Source organism: Pseudonaja textilis, chromosome 6, assembly GCF_049901715.1.
Source record: "Pseudonaja textilis isolate UNSWEBS1 chromosome 6, rPseTex1.2, whole genome shotgun sequence".
In the NCBI taxonomy this organism is placed as follows: Eukaryota; Metazoa; Chordata; class Lepidosauria; order Squamata; family Elapidae; genus Pseudonaja; species Pseudonaja textilis.
The window spans coordinates 57,592,877-57,615,215 of NC_141995.1; the positions used below are offsets into that span (position 1 = coordinate 57,592,877).

Here is a 22,339-nt window from a genome sequence, read left to right on the forward strand (position 1 = left end):
GACTTCGAACTGGGAAAGGAAGAAGCCAGAACTAACGATTTAACTAAATTGGACTAAAATATTTTGGGAATAAACAGGCATAAAATAAAGCTGGACTTAAGATTGTCAAAGAATAATAATAATAAAGTTTACAAATTGGAGACTGGACTGTGCTGGAATATTGAGGTTCGAAAAACCCTAAATAAAAAAATAGGGGAAAAGGGTGAAGACTTTGTATAATGGAAAGTGCCACCTTTTGACAAAAACTTGAGCTCAAACAAAACGGAAAGCATCCTGTTTCTGAATGAACTTGTGTGGATATAACATTAAAGAAATACTGAAACAAAGTAAGAAAGTGAAACCGGTAGAAACGGGCTCAGGGCCTCGTGCTTTAGCAGAAGGTTGGATTAGATCTCTTCCAGTTCTATTCTGGTTGATTGATATAACCATAGAATACTATTTCATTTTTTCATGTTACCTTTTCAGTATTATTACTATTCATATTGATGTTGTCAAAATTTGTAGTCAGGCACCTCATTCTTTATCACGTACATATTACATCCTTTACCTCAGTAAGATTGGATTACCTATGTTAAATTTAAAATTTACAGCAGGTAAAATGACAGGACTCTTGCACTGCATGTCTTACCTGCCACAGTGGGTCCTTTTGTTCTGGAAATAGTTCAAAGTATTTGTGAGCCAGCTGATGTGGAGGTAGAGTCTGCAACTTCAGGTTAGTCCAACTTTGAACAAAATTGGCCAGATTGACAAAGGTGTATAAACCCAATCGGTCATTGCCATAATTAGACAGGTGAGTCATAAAAATACTGATCTTAAAGACAAAAGGCACATTTTATTATATCACTAGATGGCAGTAAAGCAACATGAAAAATTTGGTTGCTTTTTAAACTGAGCTCCATAAAAATAAGGCATTAAGCTTTTTCCTATTACTTAACACTTACAAGTATTGGTGATCAATCAGTTCAAATATCATGGATGATATTATTTTTCTTATTATCTGAAGTAGCCCAAAAGGATGCACAACAAATATCAAAAATAATATTCAATAAGCATAAGTTCAAATAATAAACTAAATAATAAAAACGTGAGTAATTAAGAATTCATTTTAAAGGAAGTCTAATTCCTCTAAGAGGCATCTGAACAAGAATATTTTAAGCTGTTATTTAAAATGGGACAGTATGGAAAGCCAACTATTATCTCATCCATAAAATAAGTTTTACTCTGAAATCTGCAAGCCACTTAATCATTTTTGATCAGAAGTTGATACAACTGATCATAACACAAGTATTGGCAGAAGGGAATTAAAGTCATTTATTATTATTATTATTATTATTATTATTATTGTTGTTGTTGTTGTTGTTATTTATCATCATTTTCTTTTATCCATTAAACATGAAACTCAGTCAACTGAACATTTAAAAATGTATAACTATTATTGTTGTTATTGACATATCATGAATCATCAATATCTCTAATTGTTAACAATAGAGCAAGAATAAAACCAATGCATTTAATGTAGTTAAAATAACAAAACTAATACAACTAAATAAAACAATATATTAATCAAAATGAACTAACAATAAAGCCGATTCAAAAAGACATTGGCCCCCTCAATTTTTTTAAGGAAATGCTCTCCAAAGAACTGGGCAGCAAAACAAACAGATTAAGCCAACCAATATAAACCTAAGATTTTTCTTTGTTTTGTTCTGTAGTTCTTGTTCTCAGTGTTTTTCAAAATAGGGAGTCTTAAGATGTGTGGACTTCAACTCTCATAAACTTTGGAGCTTTGGAGTAAATTATTTATTATTCTCTAATGATGAAGAGAAAGACACAATTCCTCAACCGAATGCCAAACTTATAATTATGTTGAGAAGGAAGAATTTTCTTTTTAGGCAAGAAATCCTCTTCCACATATATTACATTTTCATTTTTTAAAAAATTAGTCCTTAAACCATAAGCAGACAAAAAACTGAACTGTTATTTTTGAAGGTACTAGACAGGAAAATTTCCCTGGAATATAAGCTTGATTTTTTTACAGCCACATTTAGTTCCTTAATATGGGCCTAAAACTAATGTGGAAGATTATTCATACGTGGCCATCAGGCCTTTGGATTCTAAAGCAACATAACAAGAAGTATGAAAAATATATAATTGCCTGGATTTTATAACTGAACATTGCAAATTAATAAAGATAGATTGGATGATACTAATTTCTTTTATACTGCATTCAGAGTTGTGAAACATTGGTAGTAATAATTCTCTTTTTAAAAATAAGACCCACCACTAATTAATTGAAATAAGTCAGTTATAGCAGACTGTGGAGAAACAAAGTTAAATTGGCCTTAAGCTATTCTCAAGTTGTTCAACATCTTCCTGACATATTTTTTTGTCCTGAGACTAATTGTGGCATTAAAGTCACATCACATTTTGCTTAATGTGCACAAAGAACAGAAGTAATATCATATAACGCTGCAAGGTATTTTTTTAAAAAGTGAAATAATTCATGTTTAAAGAGTCATTCATGGGCTGGAAGCAAAAAATCCATTCAATTAAATATAACAAAGTTATTTTAGATGCAGAACAAATGTTTACAGGCCACAGGAGTATGTTTAACTTTCAGACCATCTATTTTCCAATTAATTTGGCATTGTGTACACTTTGTAGAGTCTCTGATTTTGCCATCCTATTACTCAAAAGAGTTCAATGTTAGGTATTCAGAGACTTTGCAACAGCTGTTCTTGCTCCATTAGACTTACAAAGTGACAGAATAATGAATTAGTCTTCTAGCTATGCTTGAATATATTTGCCTAAATTGGTGACAGGAATTCATTTTTTAAAGATGGATAACAGAAAACACTGCTCTCGATGCCTGAGGATAAAAGGGAGCTGTTTGCGAAAGCATTCCTTACTCACAGCTCTATGGTTCACAACTATTGGATATATCTAATGATAAACAGATATAGGTAATCCCTTTCACAAAAGTTACCCTGATACAAACAAGTCTTACAAGAAAACATACCAATATTTTTAAGGATGGAGCAACAATTGCTTTTTAAAATACTGAAAACTCTTTATGGACTTTTTTTTTTTTTTTTTTGCTGAAAATGAATAAAAATGAATGGGTGATTTTGGGATTTATTGATCAAAGGCAATCCTTTTCTTTGCGGGAAGAAGGAAACAATGATATTTAATTTGGGAGGCTGGAAATGGTCATTACCATGTTTGTAACTGCTGCAATGAACATAGGAAATTGCATGTTTAGGTGTATTTTTCTCTCACACACACTTTTTTGATTCTTTCATATTTTTTTTCTTTTTTCAACTTTTTCCTTTATGTTCCCTAGTTTTCTAAGGTAAAAATTTTAATAAAATTATATTAAAAATGTTAGGGATACACCCTAGCAAGATCTGCAGGGCAGTCAGGCAGGCAGGCAGAATATGTGAGATATCGTTAGTCCGTCCAGGGATTATTCATTTGCAAATTCCAATGTTGAAAAAGAGAGGTCAGTACACTTACAAATATCAGTCCGGTGATATATCTCCTCGCAGTAGAGAGATATGAAGAACTCAAAAACTCCTCTCTTCCTTCAGCAACTCTTCAGCAATACTCTTCATGTATTTTTAAAGGCTGTTTTCAATCCAGGCCCCCCAAACAACAGAACTGTGCAAATCCTAATAGGGGTACGAGGCTTATAGGTAGATAGAGACACAACAGATGCCAACTGAAGAGTTGCTATCTAAGAGCCAAAGAGTAGGACTGGATTGTCAATTTTCTCCTATAATAAATTGATGGTGCTCTTGTCATGGCTCACCAGAGATCAAAGAGACAAAAAAGAATAAGAGTGCCTTAAAATCATATACAAATTTATGCAGTGATAATGTCCTGTTAAGTAGCCTTCCCATAGGGTCAAGTAATTTGGAACAATGACAGTGGCAATCTTTATCATATTCTGAGGCAATGATGATGATGATAATAATGTTTTAATATGTAGAGTTTATTATTAAACATAGCAAATTTCATTATGATTTATAACACCCACACATAGCACTTACAACCGGTGGTGGGATTCAATTTTTTTTTACTACCAGTTCTTTGGGTGTGGCTTGGTGAGCGTGGCACGACTTGGTGGGCGTAGCTTAGTGGGCGTGGCAGGGAAAGGATACTGTAAAAATCCCCATTCCCTCCCCACCCCACTAACCTGCTTTCCAGCTTCGTTCTCCTGTGCAGGGCAACAAAAGGAGACCCAGCCGATCAGCTGGAACTCGGGAGGCAGAGAACAGATGGGGGCAGAGCCAGTCAGAGGTGGTATTTGCTGGTTCTCCAAACTACTCAAAATTTCTGCTACCGGTTCTCCAGAACTGCTCAGAACCTGCTGAATACCACCTCTGCTTACAACACGTATAATATGACAATATGTATAATATAGTACCCACAGTAACTATAAACATTAAAATGGCCATGGTTAAAGCTGAAACCACTTCAGTTAAAGTCACGCCTTAACCTGTCATTCTAAATTAATACTTCACAGTGGAATACACAACCTGACATGAATGACATATCAGCAAAACAAAGTTCAAATCCCAAAGGCCCTTTGAAATAATTTGTCTTTTTTTGCATTCTAAAAGGACAGTGATGGAAGATGGGGAGAATCTAATAACTACAAGGAAGCTTTTGTACAATGTTGATGCTACAACAGAAAAATATCCTACTTTTTGTCTCAGGTCCTTATATCACAGAAATTTCCTCTAGTGTATCCATTGGATGTGTTCATTCTGACTGAAGAAGATGGTCCTCAAGGTTTCTTAAGGTGAAATTACATTTTAGGTCGAAACAAGAACTTGTGAATTGTAGTCACAAGCTTATCAGTGATCCATATATATGGCATGGGTATCAAACTCCCTGTGTCACATTGATGTCATGTGACGTATCAACAGTTTTTTGCCTTCACAGAGCTGGAGTGGGTGTGGCCTACGCATGATGCATCTGGTCCGTCAGCCGTCAGTTTGATACCCCTGATATATGGGTTTGAGCACTTATGTAATATGCTCCTGGCACTTGTCAGCTGTCAACTATCAGGTTCTTCCACTTGTGCCAATTGTGGGTTCCAGGTTTTTTTTAGAGCAACCCAGGTCAGGGTTTTTTTAGAGCAACCCAGAGCAATCCTGGTTGATAAAGAACCCTGGAAATCTCCATGAACTCCTCAAAAGGATAGATCGGATAGATTGGATGCCAAATGGCAACAACAATTGAGAAAGAACTTGTTAAGAAGGGCCCTGTTTAAGAGTCAAAAAGCACCTCTCTTGCAATAAAAGGCATTAATCACTTCTTGGATCTCATCCCTAATCCCCATCTGTGAAGCTAAGTGGAACATGGATGCCACCTGGAGTGACAGAAACTCTGCAATATATTTCCCTTTCTACCATATCTGTCCATGCAGATTCAAGGATAAGACAAAACTAATTATTTTTATCGGCAAAGTATCCTGCAATTTGGTCACATAATGCCAGGGGGGAGATTTATTTGTTAATCTCTCTCTTGAGAGAAGTCCACAAACCTTAACAAGGCTGCTAGCTGACACCTGTCAATGCGGTAAAAAAAAAAATTAATTGCACATGCTTTATCATCATGAGCTAGCCCTGAACATATAGGAAGAGAGTAAGAAGCCACACTGACTGTTGTATCTAGGGTATGAGTTTCAGGAAGTAATGTGGTAGTAAAATTTTAATAGGCAGCATATTCCAGTGCCTCAGGCCTCATCAATAGTGCTGATCCATTTTGCTGTCATGCTGTGCCATTAGATGCCAAACAGCTGATCAGACAGTAGATATTGTGCTCAGAGGCCTTGTAACATGCCAGGCAAATTTAACAATCAACTGTTGTGAGGTGTATAAGCTGATCCCAGAAATATATGCAAAGAAAAGAATAATGGGCCTTGCGGATTTAGAGAAGCTGCCTGAATATATGTATACAAGAATAGGCTTGCTGGGGGTTTCCAGGGGTTCAGGAGCTAAGATTCTGCACAGTTTGAAGAACCTCCAAATCCCACTCCTGGCTAGCTTCGCCCACCCCGCCCCTCCCAGGAGTCCCCACATGGCCTGTTTTGGATGCAAGGTGCGCATGGAGGCTTAGGAAGGGCAAAAAGAGGGCCTCCCGGAAGTTCAGGAAGGCCGGAAATGGACCTTCCAGAGAATCTCCAGAGCCCGAGGAGGCCATTGTTGCCCTCCTGGAGGCTCAAGGAAAGCCTCCGGAGCCCGGGGAGTGCAAACCCTCCCAGGGTACAGGAAGCCAACTAGGCCACACCCACCATGGCCACACCCACCCACCAACTGGGCAGAGAATCCGTTGCTAAAATTTTTGAAGTTCACCCCTGTATGTATATACATATATATGTGTACACACACACACACACACGCACACACACACACGTTTTCTTAAGTTTTCGTGGGTACTTACATGTATGGTATTCAGCTTTGTTCGGGTATTTTCCAACGTCATTGTAGTTGTGCTTTTAAAGTTGTAGCAACGTTTCGCCAGAATCTAATCTACCATCATCAGGTTTCTGTATTTTGTTCTGTATTGTGTTTGTCTTCTCTCACAGCTGAACACAATACAGAAGCCTGATGATGGCAGATGAGATTCTGCCGAAACGTTGCTACAACTTTAAAAGCACAACTACAATGACGTGGGAAAATACCCGAACAAAGCTGAATACCATATATATATATACACACACACACACACACACACACACACACAAGCACAAAGCGAAAGTGTTATGTCCCTGGAACTTGCCAAAGTCCCACCCAGGTCCGTTCATGCTGTGGGGGCGTTTGCTGCCCCTCATTGGCTGGCCTCCCTCGACAGCCGGCTATAAAAGCCAGCTGCAGGGTCCGGCCAGCCGCTGATCGCTGTGAGCCTGCTCCAGGCAGGGCTAACACGTTCAGTCCTTTATTGTTACAATAAAGTCTTGTTGCATCCTAGCCCTGGTCTAGCCTCTCATTGCTCAACTACAACAGAAAGCACCAGCCTGAAGTTTCTTTCCCTGGGCCATCCGAACCGCAAATAAACACAAGTCACTACCTTATTGAGATGTGAAAAGATGTAAAATCTCAATACCCCATTCAGATGTATAATAACATATTACAGTACAATCCATCTCTTGTGTATTATACTCGGCTAAGCGTTACAGTCAGTGTTGGATGTATACTTTGTGTATATTCGTAGATATTGTACTCTCAAATTGCAAATGGAGACGTGGGCACTCTATTTTTCTTATCTTCATTTTTAAGTGCTTTGGTTTTATTGTATTGCGAACAATCGCTGGGCTGCATCCACAGTTTCGTTATACTTGTACAATGACAATAAAGTTCTTCTTCTATTCTTAAAAAAAAAGAAAAAAAGATGGCGAGTGGGACCTCATTGAAACGGCGCCAAGATTCTCTCAATCTTACATGGGAAAAGACCCGAACACATTAAGACCTGCATATGTATATGCTATATATACATACAGTAGGGAACGGGCTTAGGAAGAAGAAATAGTACAGAAGAATTCAAATTTTGGGGGGGAAAAAAATAGAAAGATTGGTAGTGGGTGCCTGAAAAGAAGAAGTGAAGATACTGGCTAGGAGCTCAGAGATTACTAGTACCGGAAGACTGAAGACTAGAAAATCAAATTGGCATTATAGAAAAGCTTAATTACGCTTCTAAATGATTTTGGAAGTGTGCAGGTGCAATAAAAATATATGGAAAAATCTCCAACTTACCAAGCTTGTTACCAAAATCCATTAAAGTCAAAGGCAAAGGTAAGAGAGTCACAGGTATGCAGGAGCAATGAAAAGACAGGAAGGAAGACAATAGGGACAGGAGGAAGTCTAATTTATCAGATTGATTCAGGTTGGTGCACAAATCTAGACTCCCGACTTACATGTGGCAAAAAACTTGAAAGAACATCACTGGTCATTTAAGCCTTGTCATATGACTGTATCTAAATTCCTATTGGAATTATAAAAGTTAAAAGCACTCCAGTATAAATTGGGGTTGGGGTTATTATTGTAAGTTATTTATACTTGATAATCTTATATTTAAATGACAATGTGAATCTAAACAAAATGCACACCAAGTCGGTGTTTTTGATATTACTAAGTCCCAAATGAATCCATCTTAAAAATCCAGTCTTGAATCTAATATTCAGCACTCAGAAAAGCATGACATTCTTAAAAGATTCCAATTGCAATAATTAATAACTTGAAATTTATGGAACAGATGCCATAAGATTAAAAATATTTCATGTATATCCTTCAGGCATGAGGCCAGGACAAGAAGCAATGGATGGAAACTAATCAAGGAGAGAAGCAATCAAGAACTAAGGAGAAATTTCCTGACAGTTAGAACAATTAATCAGCGGGATGACTTTTCTCCAGTAGCTGTGGATGCTACAACACTGGTAGTTTTTAAGAAGATATTGGGCAACCATTTGACTGAAATGGAATAGGATTTCCAGACTAGAAATCTTCCAAAGTCTCTTCCAAACTCTGTTACTCTATTATCCTAAAATATCTTCTTATAGGGATGTCACATCTAAGTTTGGCAATACATTTTTAACGTCTAAACACTTAATTCAAATTTTCTGTTTTTTGTTTGACTTGGAGGAAAACTCACAGAGACAAAAACTCTTGATGAGACCAAAATGGACTATAATCCAAAAGAGCTAATTGTCTAGCCACTGAAGTCTAAATATATCGGGAAAGTTGATATTTTTCCCAGACTTCTTCCTGCCTTTCAAATTAACCAATACTTAATGGGTCTCTTAGGGGTCCTGGATGGTTGTGAGTTGTTTACATAGTAGACATTTCTAACCTGGGAGTCAATGGTTAGAACCTTATGACTGAGCTGTGAATTAGCTTCCTGAAGTAAGCAGGGATGATTAAAATAATTTTTCCTATCTGTTTTCCTATTTTAAACCCTGCTGCTTCGTAAATTGGCATGCTGAACACTAGACTGATAAAGGGGTGGAATAAAGGTTTTCTGTAGGCATAGTTTAGTCTGAAATTGCTTATCTGATTGTTGTCTGAACCACTGATATTCAGATATAGGAATGCAGTCTACCAGCATTCATATGCAGTACAGAAAGGCATTTCAAATATTTTCATTGCAGTAGTTTTCCAACTGTTATAAATTTACAGATAAAACATAGGCATGAAAAATGATGACAACGTTTTTTTCCAGTATCTACACAAAAATATTTAGCAAAAGATTCCAAGGACAACAGAATTGTGGTGTCTTCAGTTAGGCTACTGTGATAAATTACTATTGAGATTAAGGCATGTAAACTGTTTTGCAGGAACAAATTATTGTTTAGAAACGGCTATATTTGACTGCTTGCTATTTTGAGTAGAAACCAACTCTGGCTAGAAAGCATTGGCATCTAAATCAAAGCAGAATAGATACATGCATGCAAAAATACCACCCGTGTATTTACTGGGATCGAACAGGAAACTTTTTTTTATTAACCTCAGCAGCAATTGCAAATAGGTTATTATTAACTTCATTTCAAATTTCCATCCAAACTTTCTTGAGGATTAAAAAGAAGGCAGTGACAGTATGTCAGAAACATTGTATAATTATATAATAAATCCAAATACTTCATGAACATACGGTATTCAAAAAGTTAGACTTGACAAAAGGAAATACTATCTGGATCTCACATTTTATTTTTTAGATAATTTAATGTTTGTTATTAAGTTGAAACCTTACTGAAATGATATTTATGCAGTGAAAACACACTTTGCATCATTGTTTTAAAAAATATTCCTTTGCTTATAGGTTCTGAGGGAGATGATTAACATGGATTACTTGTACAGCAAACATTTTGAATCAACAGGTTGAAGATTCTACACAGCCTCTGGATGTAAATTTCTTAAGTTAGACATTATCCTCAATGCTTTCAGCCTGGTCACTTCCTTGAGTCATGGTCTTTTACATCAACGGATTAACTATGTACAAGACTTTTAGCATTGCTGGAGCTTAAATATACACAATGACCTGTGTAATTTTTGGCATTTCTAATAAATGTAACAAAACTATTATAGCAACTGTTCCGCTGTGCAAAAAAGTTCACACTCTTAAATTCCTTACATTCTAGAATCCCAAGGAAGAAACCAGTAAGAGCAGAGAACAAATGCTTAACACAGAGAATACTAGCAGTGGATCCACAAGGAAGGCTAATCACAGAAAACCTGCAGTGCTATCAAAATTACTTGAAAAGAAAGAAATACCACAATGGCAGTCAGCATTTCCTGAAGTAGTAAGATATGAAATATATTGTCAACTGTCATGTCCAAAGTAAAGCAAAGTAGGTAGTGTTCATTACTCATTTCTGGTCCCTCAAATATTGGTTGATTTCTATGATAACACCCGAGTCCTTCTCTTCGTTATACTACACATATCTAGTTCCCACAAGCGTTCATCATACACTTTAGCTTCCAGTTCCCAAATCATCTTTGTTGCTCTTCTCTCCATACTTTCTAGAGTTTCAACATCTTTTTTGTATCATAGTGACCAGAAATGCATATCGTATTCCAAGTGTGGTCTTACTAGTGCAGTATAAAGTGGTACTAACACTTCATGTGATCTTGAGTCTATCCCTCTCTTGATATAGCCTAGGACTGCATTGGCTTTTTTGGCAGTTTCAACACACTGCTGATTCACCGTTAAGTAGTTGTCCACTGGGACACCTAGATCCTTCTCATACTTACTGCTGTTGAGCCAGGAACTATCTAATACAAACACATACACATTTGGTTTTTCTTGCCCAAGTGTAAATCCTTACTTTTCTCACCATTGAATTGCATTTTGTTGGATTAGATGTATCAAGGTGATGGTGGTAGTAGCAGGTGATGGTGGTAGTAGCAGGGAGAAAGAGGAACTGCTTAATTCATTCATTGCATCTGTCTTTACACAAAAGGAGAAAGTAGTTCAAGCTATCAAAAGCAGTGCACTCACTGTCTCCTTGACTTGTTTTTTGTTTTTATATGTTGAAATAAATTTTTAAGTATTGTTTTTGACATTTGTTGCAATTCTTAGTACATTTTGAGCCTGACTTTGTCTTTGCAGAAGGCTATTTATCGGTATTCTGTTTTAGTTATGTATCCCTCTTTCCATTTTTAATATGTGTTGGTTTTGTATTGTTTATCAAGAGTTGATTATGCAACATTCTGGTTTCAGCTGAAGTCTCTTATTTTTCTATCTCTCTGTTATTGTGCCAGACTGGGCTTTTATAATCTCATTCTTTAGAGTTTCCCATGTGTCTTGAGCTGTTTTTCCCTTTAAGTTTTCCATCCATGGAATCCTTCGTAAGCTCTAAATCTATTGAAATCAGCTTACTTAAAATCTAAGATATTTGTTTGACTTTGTTCTATTACTTGCACCTGCATAATGTTGAATTCCAATATGACATGGTCACTGTCCACCAACTTCAAGCTCCTGTGTCATTTCATTCCTGTTAGTAAGCATTAAGTCTGATATAGTTGTCTTTCTCATTCTGTCCTCTACCTTTTAGACAACAAAGTTGTCTGCCAGATTCATCAGGAACCTGTTGGATCTTCCACTTGGTGCAGTGTATGTCTGCCAGTTGATGTCAGGGTAGTTAAAGTCTCCCATTATTATTGTAGTCTATGTCAGCTGTCACCTTACGCCTGCTGTGCTTTGCTGTTATGCGGTGATAGATGACCATGAAATGTGGGGAGAGGGCATGAGGAGGGGGATGCTTGGGGAATTGAAAGTAGAGACTATCTCCTGGACATGCTGCTCCAGGGTCACCCAGCTGGAAGGTATATCACATACCAAACTGACCTTGGATTGTTATGAAATCATCTTGCATGGACTTAATTGGTTAATAGTAGGGTGGGCAGTGAGGGACAGTAAGGGAAAGTAGAAGTTAGGAATTTGGGTGCGCAATTCTCAATTTCCGGCTATGCAATACTACAATACACTTGGCCGCTAATAAAACTATATCTTCCTCAACAAATGGAGCCAAGGATTGTTTCTATTTAGAGGTTTAGGTTGTGGCCAGTCTGACAGTGTGCTTCCTGCACACCTGTTCTTACCCAAACCTTGTTCCAAATAAATAAACACCAAACGGAGATAAAAGCAAAACTTTTTCATGCTTCTCTGCAAATTCTGTTAATTCACGGTTAAAAGGCTATTAAAACTAATTGTCTCTGGTAAGAACGAGCCTTGCCAAGGTTGTGCAAGGCTGCCAAAAGCACTAGATTAAATTGCCAAGAAATATTCCAAACAAAAAGTCTTCAAACACAAACCAAGATAGTCTGAATTTCCACAAGGCTTGAAGTGCAAGAACTTCTTTGCTTCCAGCAAAGAATACCAGTCTCTCAGGCTGGCTTTTATCCCTTAAGGGAGGGGCCATCACCTTGCAGCCTTACTCCCGAGTCGCCCGTGCTGCTGCAGCTGCTCTTTCCTTTGAGCAGCCCTGTGCACACGTGTACTGGGCACAGGCTCCTCGGGGACCTCTTCATCATTGCTGCCAGCCTCCACAATCTCCGAAGGCAGCACTCCAATCCCTGATGGTCCTGGCCCCATCCCTGCATCACACACAGGCCCCTCATCTGAGTCCTCACTCTCCAAGACCTCAGCTGTCCGCACCTGCTGCCGGCGAACCACAACAACACCAAAGCTAACTGATTGGCAAAACGTTTGTCTATTTCCTCTGTTTGGATAGGTGGTCTGTAACATACACCTATGGTAATCTAAGTGAACATTTTCATCAAGGATGGAACACTACATTTCTTTGCCCCCTTTTTAAACAGTTCTTCTTTTTTTCCACTTTGTAAATTAATATGTCCCCTGGCATTGATTTCTTTGTCAAGTCTATCATGGGTAGATCATACTTTTCATAGACAAAGCTAGTTGATGTGTTATGAACTCCCAATGCCCTTTATATAATCTGATGGAATTTAAACAGTCTGCATGCTTTATGAACACAATGGGCTTTGCTGCCAGAATAATTTTATAGCTACTATCAGCCAGCAATATAGGGAGCATAAACCAATTCCACATAAATTGCACATATTAGGAATTTGCTAGATGAACTATTTTAGCACAAAATCTCTTCCATTTCCGGTAAATAGAGTTAGCAAAGAATAGTTTTCTCAATAGGCCTTAGGTTTCCTTAATCTGAATAATTGGAAAGTTATAATACCTGAGAAAAACTGAAATGTTCACAAATAGTAATGTATATTTTATATTTTTGGGGGATATACTGAAAAAAAAACGCAAGAAATTTGATACCTCTTTTGATTATATGAATACCCCTTTTGTCCTTGAATGCCGCTTCCGTCCTAATGGCACAGGCATTTAAGTTCATTATCAAATTTTATACAATTCTGTGTGTCTGAAATTAGGCTCCATTTCCCCCCTCAAAATACTTCTAATACATTTTTTCTTAAAATATAAAAAGTGAATAACAACAATAGTTGTTTTATGTAGAATGAATATTTAAAAAAGTAATTCTGCTCATTTCAGCTCATAATGGGTGTAACATTCCGACTAGAAGATACTGCCTACAAAAGCTACTAATATTTCTCAATGTTACATTTGTTCCAACAAATGGGAATTCTGGTGGTTTGGAAAATGGAACCACACTGCCCCCGGCCTGCTTACCTAAACTGGATTATTTTCATTAAGCTTTTCTTTTTTTTAGAACTAGAGCATATTTCAATGATCCTGGAGCAGAATTGTACAATTAGCCATATTTTTGATATCTGAATGCTTCTCGGACATGATGATCTCATGATCCCTGCAGTTTTGTTTTGTTTTGTTTTATTTTATTATTTATTTTATTTTATTTTATTTTATTTATTTTATTTATTTATTTGTCAAGCGATTACAAGATAACAGGTATAAGTATAAACATAGTTATGAATACATGAAATGGGTACATATAAGAAAAATAAAAAGAAACAATAGGACAGGGACGGTAGGCACGTTGGTGCGCTTATGCACGCCCCCTACAGACCTCTTAGGAAAGAGGTGAGGTCAATAGTAGACAGTCTAAGGTTAAAGTTTTACAATGGCTGAAGACTGGATGGACCAAAAGAAATTTTAGTTTAACCTGAAATCCTGATTATGTAGACTACGGGTGTCAAACTCAGACAACAGATGATCAGAGTTGTAGATCATCTAGTCCAACCCCCCCATCTCTTCCTCGCAGTGTCATGTTACCATCACATGAGTTACATATCATGACAATTTTTCCCTTTGCGGAGCTGGGGTGGGCGTGGCCTGTGCATGATGCATTTCACCCATGGCATTTCACCCCTGATTGTAGACTTTTAATTATAATATATATACATATGTATGTGTATGTGTATGTGTATGTGTATATATATATATATATATTCATAGATTTTCACGGGTACAGGTAGGTAGGTCTAGGTAAGTTTGGATCTTTTCCCGTGTAAGATTAAGAATATCTTGGCAACGTTTCGGCGAGGTCCCGACATCAACTCCATCAACCAATCAAGAGGCAGCAGAGCAGCCAACCAGCCCAGCACACCAGCCCCCACCACCAGCACATATAGAGAAACAGCAGCTCCGATCACACACAGCTTGCACTGGCACAAAAGCACCAGTCTGAGGATGGCAAGTGGGACCTCGCCGAAACGTCACCAAGATACTCTTAATCTTACATGGGAAAAGACCCGAACATACCTAGACCTACATATATATATATGTGTATGTGTGTGTGTGTGTGTGTATGGTATTCAGCAGTTTTGTTCGGGTATTTTCCCACGTCATTGTAGTTGTGCTTTTAAAGTTGTAGCAATGTTTCGGCAGAATCTCATCTGCCATCATCGGGCTTCTGTATTGTGTTCGTCGTGAAGGTATAGTCAGAAAGATGTATTAATATTGTTTTGAATGCATACCATTATTTCCAGTTGCTTACTTAACAGAAATAGCATTAAAATATTTCCCTTATTATTTTAACTTGTAGCCTGATGTTTTAATAAAAATAAATGTTTAGTAGTTTGCCAGTTTCAAATCATTAAAGTATTTCTAATAAATGTTATGAATTCATTAGTATCAACATTTCAGTGAGTTTACAAAAACAGGGGTTTTGCTGTGAAGCAGGAATCAATGCTATATTTAGTCCCTGCTATATTCTCCTCTTGAATAAAAGTAACGAACAAATAAATAAGCATACGTAGTTCAGGCCATTCTCTCCAAATGGAGCCTAAGATTGTTCCCTGGAATTTCAAAACCTTCAGAATAGTTGGTTTTCTCTTCATCTAGCAAAATGTGTTGCGCTTTTATGGTTTGCTTTAAATTAGTTTGATCTATATCTGTCAGAGGATCTCTTTCTATTCAAACCCTTACAGCTTCAGCAGAAAAAGGAAAAAAAAATCAGAGTATGAGTGACAAAGCAGCACCTCTCTATTTTGCACTTTGATATTTGTTATTTGATATTTGTTATTGTATGCAATTAAAATAACTTATTTGTTTGTGGACGAGTGATGGTAGGTTTTCCTGAAACAATTTAGTGTCATTTCAATCGTGTTTATTGTTCCACAAGTACATATCGGCTTAAAATAACAAGAAGAACGGTAAGGATAATTATTAAGAAATTATGGAGAATATTCAAAATGATTGCATTTTGTTTTACATTTGCAAGTATTGGTGAATGTATCATCAGTATAACTAAAGAACAAGAGTAAAACAATGCTATTAGTCAATATTTCTTAAGGTACGCTCAACAATTATCTTTGTTGAAATAATTTAAACTACTTACTGGATTGAGAACTACTGTGAAAAATAATTCTCCGCCATGTATACTTTTGTTTAGTTCTTTCGGACCACCAGGATACTCTTTGTAGAAAATTGTATGAGTAAAAAGGCCACAGGTTTGTCGAGGAAGAACCTGGAAAAGATTATATACAGTAATAAAGAGAAAGAAAAAAAGAGTCCATTGTCTAGCTTAGGATAAGCAAAGCTTGTTTTAGATTAAAAAGGTAAAGATTACCCTGTCCAATCATGTCCGATTCTAGGACACCCATTTCTTGGGGAGGCAGAGTTATCCGAAGACATTTTCTGTAATTATGTGGCCAGCATGGCTACATGCCAAAGGTGCACAGAACGCTATTATCTTCCCGCTAAAGTGGTACCTATTAATCTACTTGCATTTGCATGCTTTCGAATTGCTAGATGGTATAATTCTGTTCTGTAAGGATAAGTCTTATTCTTATAAGAATAAATCTTATACTATATTTTATAGATTTGACTATTATGTTGATGTTACTTCAAAACATGAAACTACCCAAAGTAAACAGCACATTTGTCAGGAAGAATGACTTACATATCATTAAAAGTGTGGAAAAGAAAAAAAAAGGACCATTCAAAAATATAGTTTACAGTAGACAGGCATATAGGTTAATATATACACGCAGCTGCCAATTTAAAAATAATTGTTAGACTTTTAAATAAACATAAAAAAATTCCAGAATATTATATTTAGGTGATATGTTTGCCTGCACTCTCAATTATTAACCCATGATGGACAACTTCAACACCCCTGTTGCTTTCTCTTTTTTTCCACGCCTTTGTCTGATATTGGAGTTGGAAGAAATGGCCTTTCAAATAAATGATCATTTCAAAAAGATGTCTATCTACTTGTCCATAAATCAACACTTAAAATATAGGATTTTTCCAACCAGCGTACTATTGCCTGTCAGTTTTCTTAAAAAACAGTTCACTGTCTAGGAAATCACTAGATTATTCCATAACAGTATGTCAATATGTACATGAAGAGGTATGATTGATTTTCTATATACTCAGTGATTTGTTTTTTTAAAAAATAATTCCTTAGAATTGTTTGGAAGTGTTGTGGTTGTAGATAAAAAATAAAAGTGTAGAGAAATAAGCCATGCTGATGGAAAATCAGCATGGAACCCACCAAAGAAAAAACTAACTCTACTTTTAAGAGATCTTTGACAGTGTCAAACTGGCGCATGGACCTTTCAACTTTATATGCTTGGCTTTTTAAAAAGCCTTTGACAAAGTTCCTCATAAAAGTTCTTAAAAATACTTATAGACTTTCCTGAAAATGTTCTTGCTGCCAAAAAATTGCGATATGATAAATAGGAAGGTGTTGTTTACTGTGTGATTTCCTAGCTATGACACTTTCTAAGTTGGCCCCCACTCTCAAATTATTTAGAAATAAAATGTATCTTTAAAAAAATGTTTTTATGGACCTTTTTAAAAACAAATTATGCTGAGTGTATTATTACATTTTATATTATTTTTGTTATTAGATACTCTAGTGTCCCTATCAATAGAAAGGTGGCATATAAATGTAACAGCAAACGAATAATATGGAAGATTATACAAAAAAATTGGATAACTAATTGGGTAGGAAGAAACATCTTACTCAAAGAGTAAGACTAGATCAGCAATTTTGTTCATAGCAGAAAATATTAATCCCTAGGCTTCTGGAGTGGTGGTTTTTAAATTAATTTAAAATTAAATAAGGAGCAGGCTAAATTTGAAGATAATGTTCAGGATGGTAAAACATATTCCAGAAGGATCTCTTCACTTTGGGAAAATAAGTGAAGATCAATTAAGTGTAAATAATACAGATTGGGACAAAACTCCAAATACTTATGATGAGATCTATAAATAACCAAGAAAAAGACCTTGAGACCATAGTGCAGAGGTCTCCAAACTTGGCAACTTTAAGACTTGTGGACTTCAGCTCCCAGAATTCCTCAGCTAACATGACTGGAGGAGGAATTCTGGGAGACCCCTGCCATAGTGGATGGCTCAACAAAGATGCTCACACTGTGTATGGCTCTTGTGCAAAACAGAAATTCCGTGATTCCACGTTAAGGATAATTAGGAATGGGCTGAAAATAAAACGGCCAACACTGTAACACCCCTGGAAATTCTGTGATACTGTATATCCTTATCTGGAGTAATTTGAAAAAAAATATATAACAGAACTTTAAAATGATGCAGAAGCCAGCAACAAAAATAATTAAGGAGCTCGAATAATTTTGTTATGAAAAACAACAGGGAAACAATTAGGATTCTTCAGACAAGAAAATGGCAATTGGAGGTGGGTAAACATGATTCAGTTGTATAAAATCACATATAGCAGGGCTATCAAACTCACGGCCCACGGGCCAGATGGATCACGCCCTGACCACACCCATGCCCGGTTTAGCAAAGGGGAAAAAAGTCCCAATATGTCACATGATGACGCCATGATGACGCAAGTTTGACACCCCTGACATATAGCATATAGAAAATGGACAAAGCCTTATAGAAAGACAAGGGCAATTTATCTGAGATAGTTTGAAAAACATCTGTGAAATTAATCAGAATTGTTTTTTTGCAGGACTATAGACATTTTCTAGTACCATATGTAAATCATATATAAAGAAGATAATAAACTGTCCCTAGATATCCAAATATTCTTGGTCCATAACCATATTAAAATACATTTATTAGAAAAAATAGTAATTCCAGCAACTTTAGTACTATTACCATAAGATAGTCCCATCCAACCACTTTCAAACAGAAGAGATTTTTCATTTAAAATATGAATATTATGTAGAAAAATAACATAAACATTATATGTACCTATTACTTTAACTTTCTATGCTTGACAATGCTTTGCATACTTGAGTTAACATTTTAATTCAATATCCTAAACACTGATATGTAATATAACTAAAACATATACATATATACACTCAGATTTACACTCCAAAGCTATAAAACATATTCCTAATAGCAATAAAAGAAAGGTATATGGATTTGATTTCAAAGTATCATCCTATCAATAAACAGGCAGTTTTAAGACAGGTGTTCCCACTCATAATCCTTAAAGTTAACATCAGCCTCTTCAGCTGAGTACAGAATCAATGGTTAGGTAAAAGAGATGGCTGAACATCCACTCTAGCTGCTTCTCAGCAATACTAGTTGCATTTTGATAAGTTTAAAAATTTTAAACCATCTTTGACACCATTTTAACATAAAGGAGATTGAAATGAATTACAACCTGGTGGCAGGGCATAATAAACTAAAAATAGCTCTTCAGATACAATGAATATAATATAAGTATATTTCTTATACTTTTTTTGTGGATCACAGAAACAAGAAAAGTCAGGATAACAAAAAACACCAAAAACCATAGCTCACCATGATGTTTTTGTGAATGAAACCTTTTCTGTATCGTGCCGGTTTTAAATGTGGATATTCTTCTGTACTGGTGATTTTGATATTCCAAACTTTTTTCCAGGCATCATAAAGTTGAACGTGAACAGGATAGACACCGGAATGGTGTGGAGCCACAGCATATCCCATATCAGTTGGGATGCCATGTTCCTGAAACAGCAAAATAAAATCCTATGTAGCATAGGAACCTGTGCACACATATGAACACATCTTCCTGCTGATGTATGAGCTTATCCAAAGAATGTAATTATCCAGGTCAATTTCAAGACTTACATGCAGAACTTATTTAGCTTTACATAAGTATTAGGTAAAATTGTTTAAAATCATTTTGTGCAAAAATTATTAATGCTTCACATTGGTACAATACTGCTCTTATTTTGGTTTTTAAATATATTCAGAAGAGGAAACAAAATCTGCAGCCAAGGTCAACCTGACTTTTTCAGAAACTTTATTTTATATAGTGTCCTTCCATATATACACTTCCTGTTTTATCTAGGACTGTGATGGCTAACCTTTTTGTCATCGCCTGCCAAAAGTGCGTGCATGTTAGTGTATGCTTGCCTGTACCCATATTGCAATGAGTGCATGACCCCCCCCACCCCCTGCACATGCGAGTGTGACCCCCCCACATGTCACACACCTGTGATGACCCAAAGTGTATCAAAAATATAACAAAAACCAAAACGTAAATAAAGGTCCTTTAATGCCTTCAACTTGGGTTCACTGTTTAATTGTTCACAGTTGAAGATTAAACTATTTTCAAAATAACATTCCAAACGAAAGAAACACAGTTCAAATTCAAAGAGCAGATAACAAAGCAAAAAACAAAAAACAAACCGTAGTGAATAAAGTTCAATGACAGACCAGGATAAATAATTACAAACTTCAGGAAGATAACCAGGGACAGTCTGTTGGAAGAATGCCAACTAAGATAAACCTCATCTAGGAATAAAATGCTAATTTGTCTCCAGCGTTTGTTAGCACGCAGATCCAAACTCTTATGCAGATTTCACACCTGCAACCCATGAAGAGGATCATGGCCGCTTCCTCTCCCATAAGCCACGTTGTTCCCTTCTCCATTCCTCCCTGTGTGCCCTAGGATGGAAATGGGATGGGCTTGAGTCCTCCTCTGACTGCCCAGCCAGCCTCTGCCCTTCCCCAGCCTTCTCCACCACCTCTGGAGCCACATTTCCACTCCCTGTTGGCTGTTCCTCTTCTTCCTTAGAGTCAGTCTCCACCAGGAGCATGACAACACCTCTGCATGCCTCTTCTGTGCGTGCCCCGCCTCCACGCATGCATGGCAGATACCTGACAATCAGCTGGCTAGCGGGAGGTGTACATGCATGCGCAGTGGATCTGTTCCGGGCGACAGCTCGCGTGCCGGCAGAAATGGTTCTGTGTGCCACTTCCGGCATGCGTACTATAGGTCTGGCATCATGAATCTAGGATATGGTGCAATATTTTATAGGGTTACTGTTTTCTTTTCTCTCGCTCCAGGAACTTAATTTAGCTCCAGTTCAAAAAGCATGCAAGCAGATTTCTCTTTTGATATGATAATATGAAATTATATAATATTTATAGATTTCTATCAAAACATCTATCTGCTAATATGCAAATGAACCCCTCCCAAGACCATCTTGTTAATTTAAATAAGTGGTTTATTTTTAAATCTTGGTTGAACACCCAGTTACCCTGATAATGGCAAATCTATTCCCACTGTAAAGCGTATGCTTTAAAGCTTAATATGGAAACTCCTGTGACAATATTTAAAATACTATTTTTCCCTGCTTAAAGTTAAATCTCTAACTTTCTAGGTATTTTACTAAGCAGTTACATGAAAAAAACCAACAGATGTCAGAACAATCGGTCTGTAGTCATTCAGCTCCTTGATGGAGGGTTTCTTGAGGAAGGGGATGATAATAGAACATTTGAAGCAGGAAGGAACGTAACATATTTCCAGTGGTTTATTAAAGATACGGTGAAGATGGGGGCCAGTTGATGAAGCAAGGAGTTATTCCATTTGGCCTGATGTTTTTCCAATCTTTTGTCTATGAAATAGATCTTGCACATCTTTTTCTAAGATCATCAGAGATACGGGGTCCAGAGGAATGGAGATAGGTGTAGGAAACTTGGCTATTGTTGGTCTATTTGAAGTGGGGAAGATAGCGATAGTTGACAATGATTTCCTTTCAAACCCATAGTATCTTTTCTTTTATGAGAGTATTTACACCAAGACAAATTCCTTGTATGTCCAATCACACTTGGCCAATAAAGTGTTCTACTCTACTCTACTCTACTCTACTCTACTCTACTCTACTCTACTCTACTCTACTCTACTCTACTCTACTCTACTCTACTCTACTTCATTCTATTCCAGTACAGCACATTCAGATCATCTGCTAGTTGTCCATTCTCTTCCACAAGGGAGGGAGGAATCCTATGTCCAAAGATATTCTTCAAGTTTTCCATACATTTGCTGGTTCATTTGCTGAGAATGGATTTCATTTAAATGTATACTTTGTCCTGTTTCATAACAAGCACACCCCCAGACTTCAACTGTTACTTCATAAAAGCAGAGGTTATAGGCAATGGCAATCACATATTCACACACAGTGAATATGTGTGGTGTCACATGCATATTTGAGCAAAGTACACACAAACAAGTTTGTCTGAAAATGATTCTAACTTTAAAACATTAAGCATTAGCTGGTCAGGTTGTGATCCAAAATCCATGGAATTCGTAGGAAGTTTGTCAGCTGATCTGAAGTCAGAGTAACAGAATTTCAGGATCCAAGAGTTCTGAGGCATGACTACATAGGTTTTAAGTTAGAGTGATTGTCCCAAGAGAGATGTATCATAGGCCAGGGGTCACGGACCTTTCAGACCTCAGGGACCATTAAATTCATAATTTTAAATCCCAAGGACCACTAATACGATCTGCCTAATGACCAGCTGGGTGAGCGTGGCTAGGGGTTGATGTGACTGGGTGGGCATGGCCAACTCAATGTCGTTCATGTCGTGGGGCACCTTGCCAGCCTCTATTCACCCCTCCCCCCGGCCACTCCTCACCTGCCCGCCCAGGGTTCCT

At 36.9% G+C, this 22,339-nt stretch overlaps 1 protein-coding gene across 4 annotated transcripts in view; it reads right to left on the bottom strand.

Annotated features, from left to right (window-relative positions):
* LOC113435673 (bifunctional heparan sulfate N-deacetylase/N-sulfotransferase 3) overlaps positions 1 to 22,339 on the bottom strand; it is a 71,870-nt gene that overhangs the window by 13,455 nt on the left and 36,076 nt on the right. For all 4 annotated transcript variants that reach the window (XM_087936660.1, XM_087936658.1, XM_087936659.1 and 1 more), the window contains exons 5-7: positions 19,216 to 19,401; positions 15,806 to 15,934; positions 629 to 811 (exon numbers count right to left, since the gene is read on the bottom strand). In XM_087936660.1, the coding sequence (XP_087792786.1) occupies positions 629 to 811; positions 15,806 to 15,934; positions 19,216 to 19,401 (498 nt within the window). The remainder of the gene's footprint in view (positions 1 to 628; positions 812 to 15,805; positions 15,935 to 19,215; positions 19,402 to 22,339) is intronic.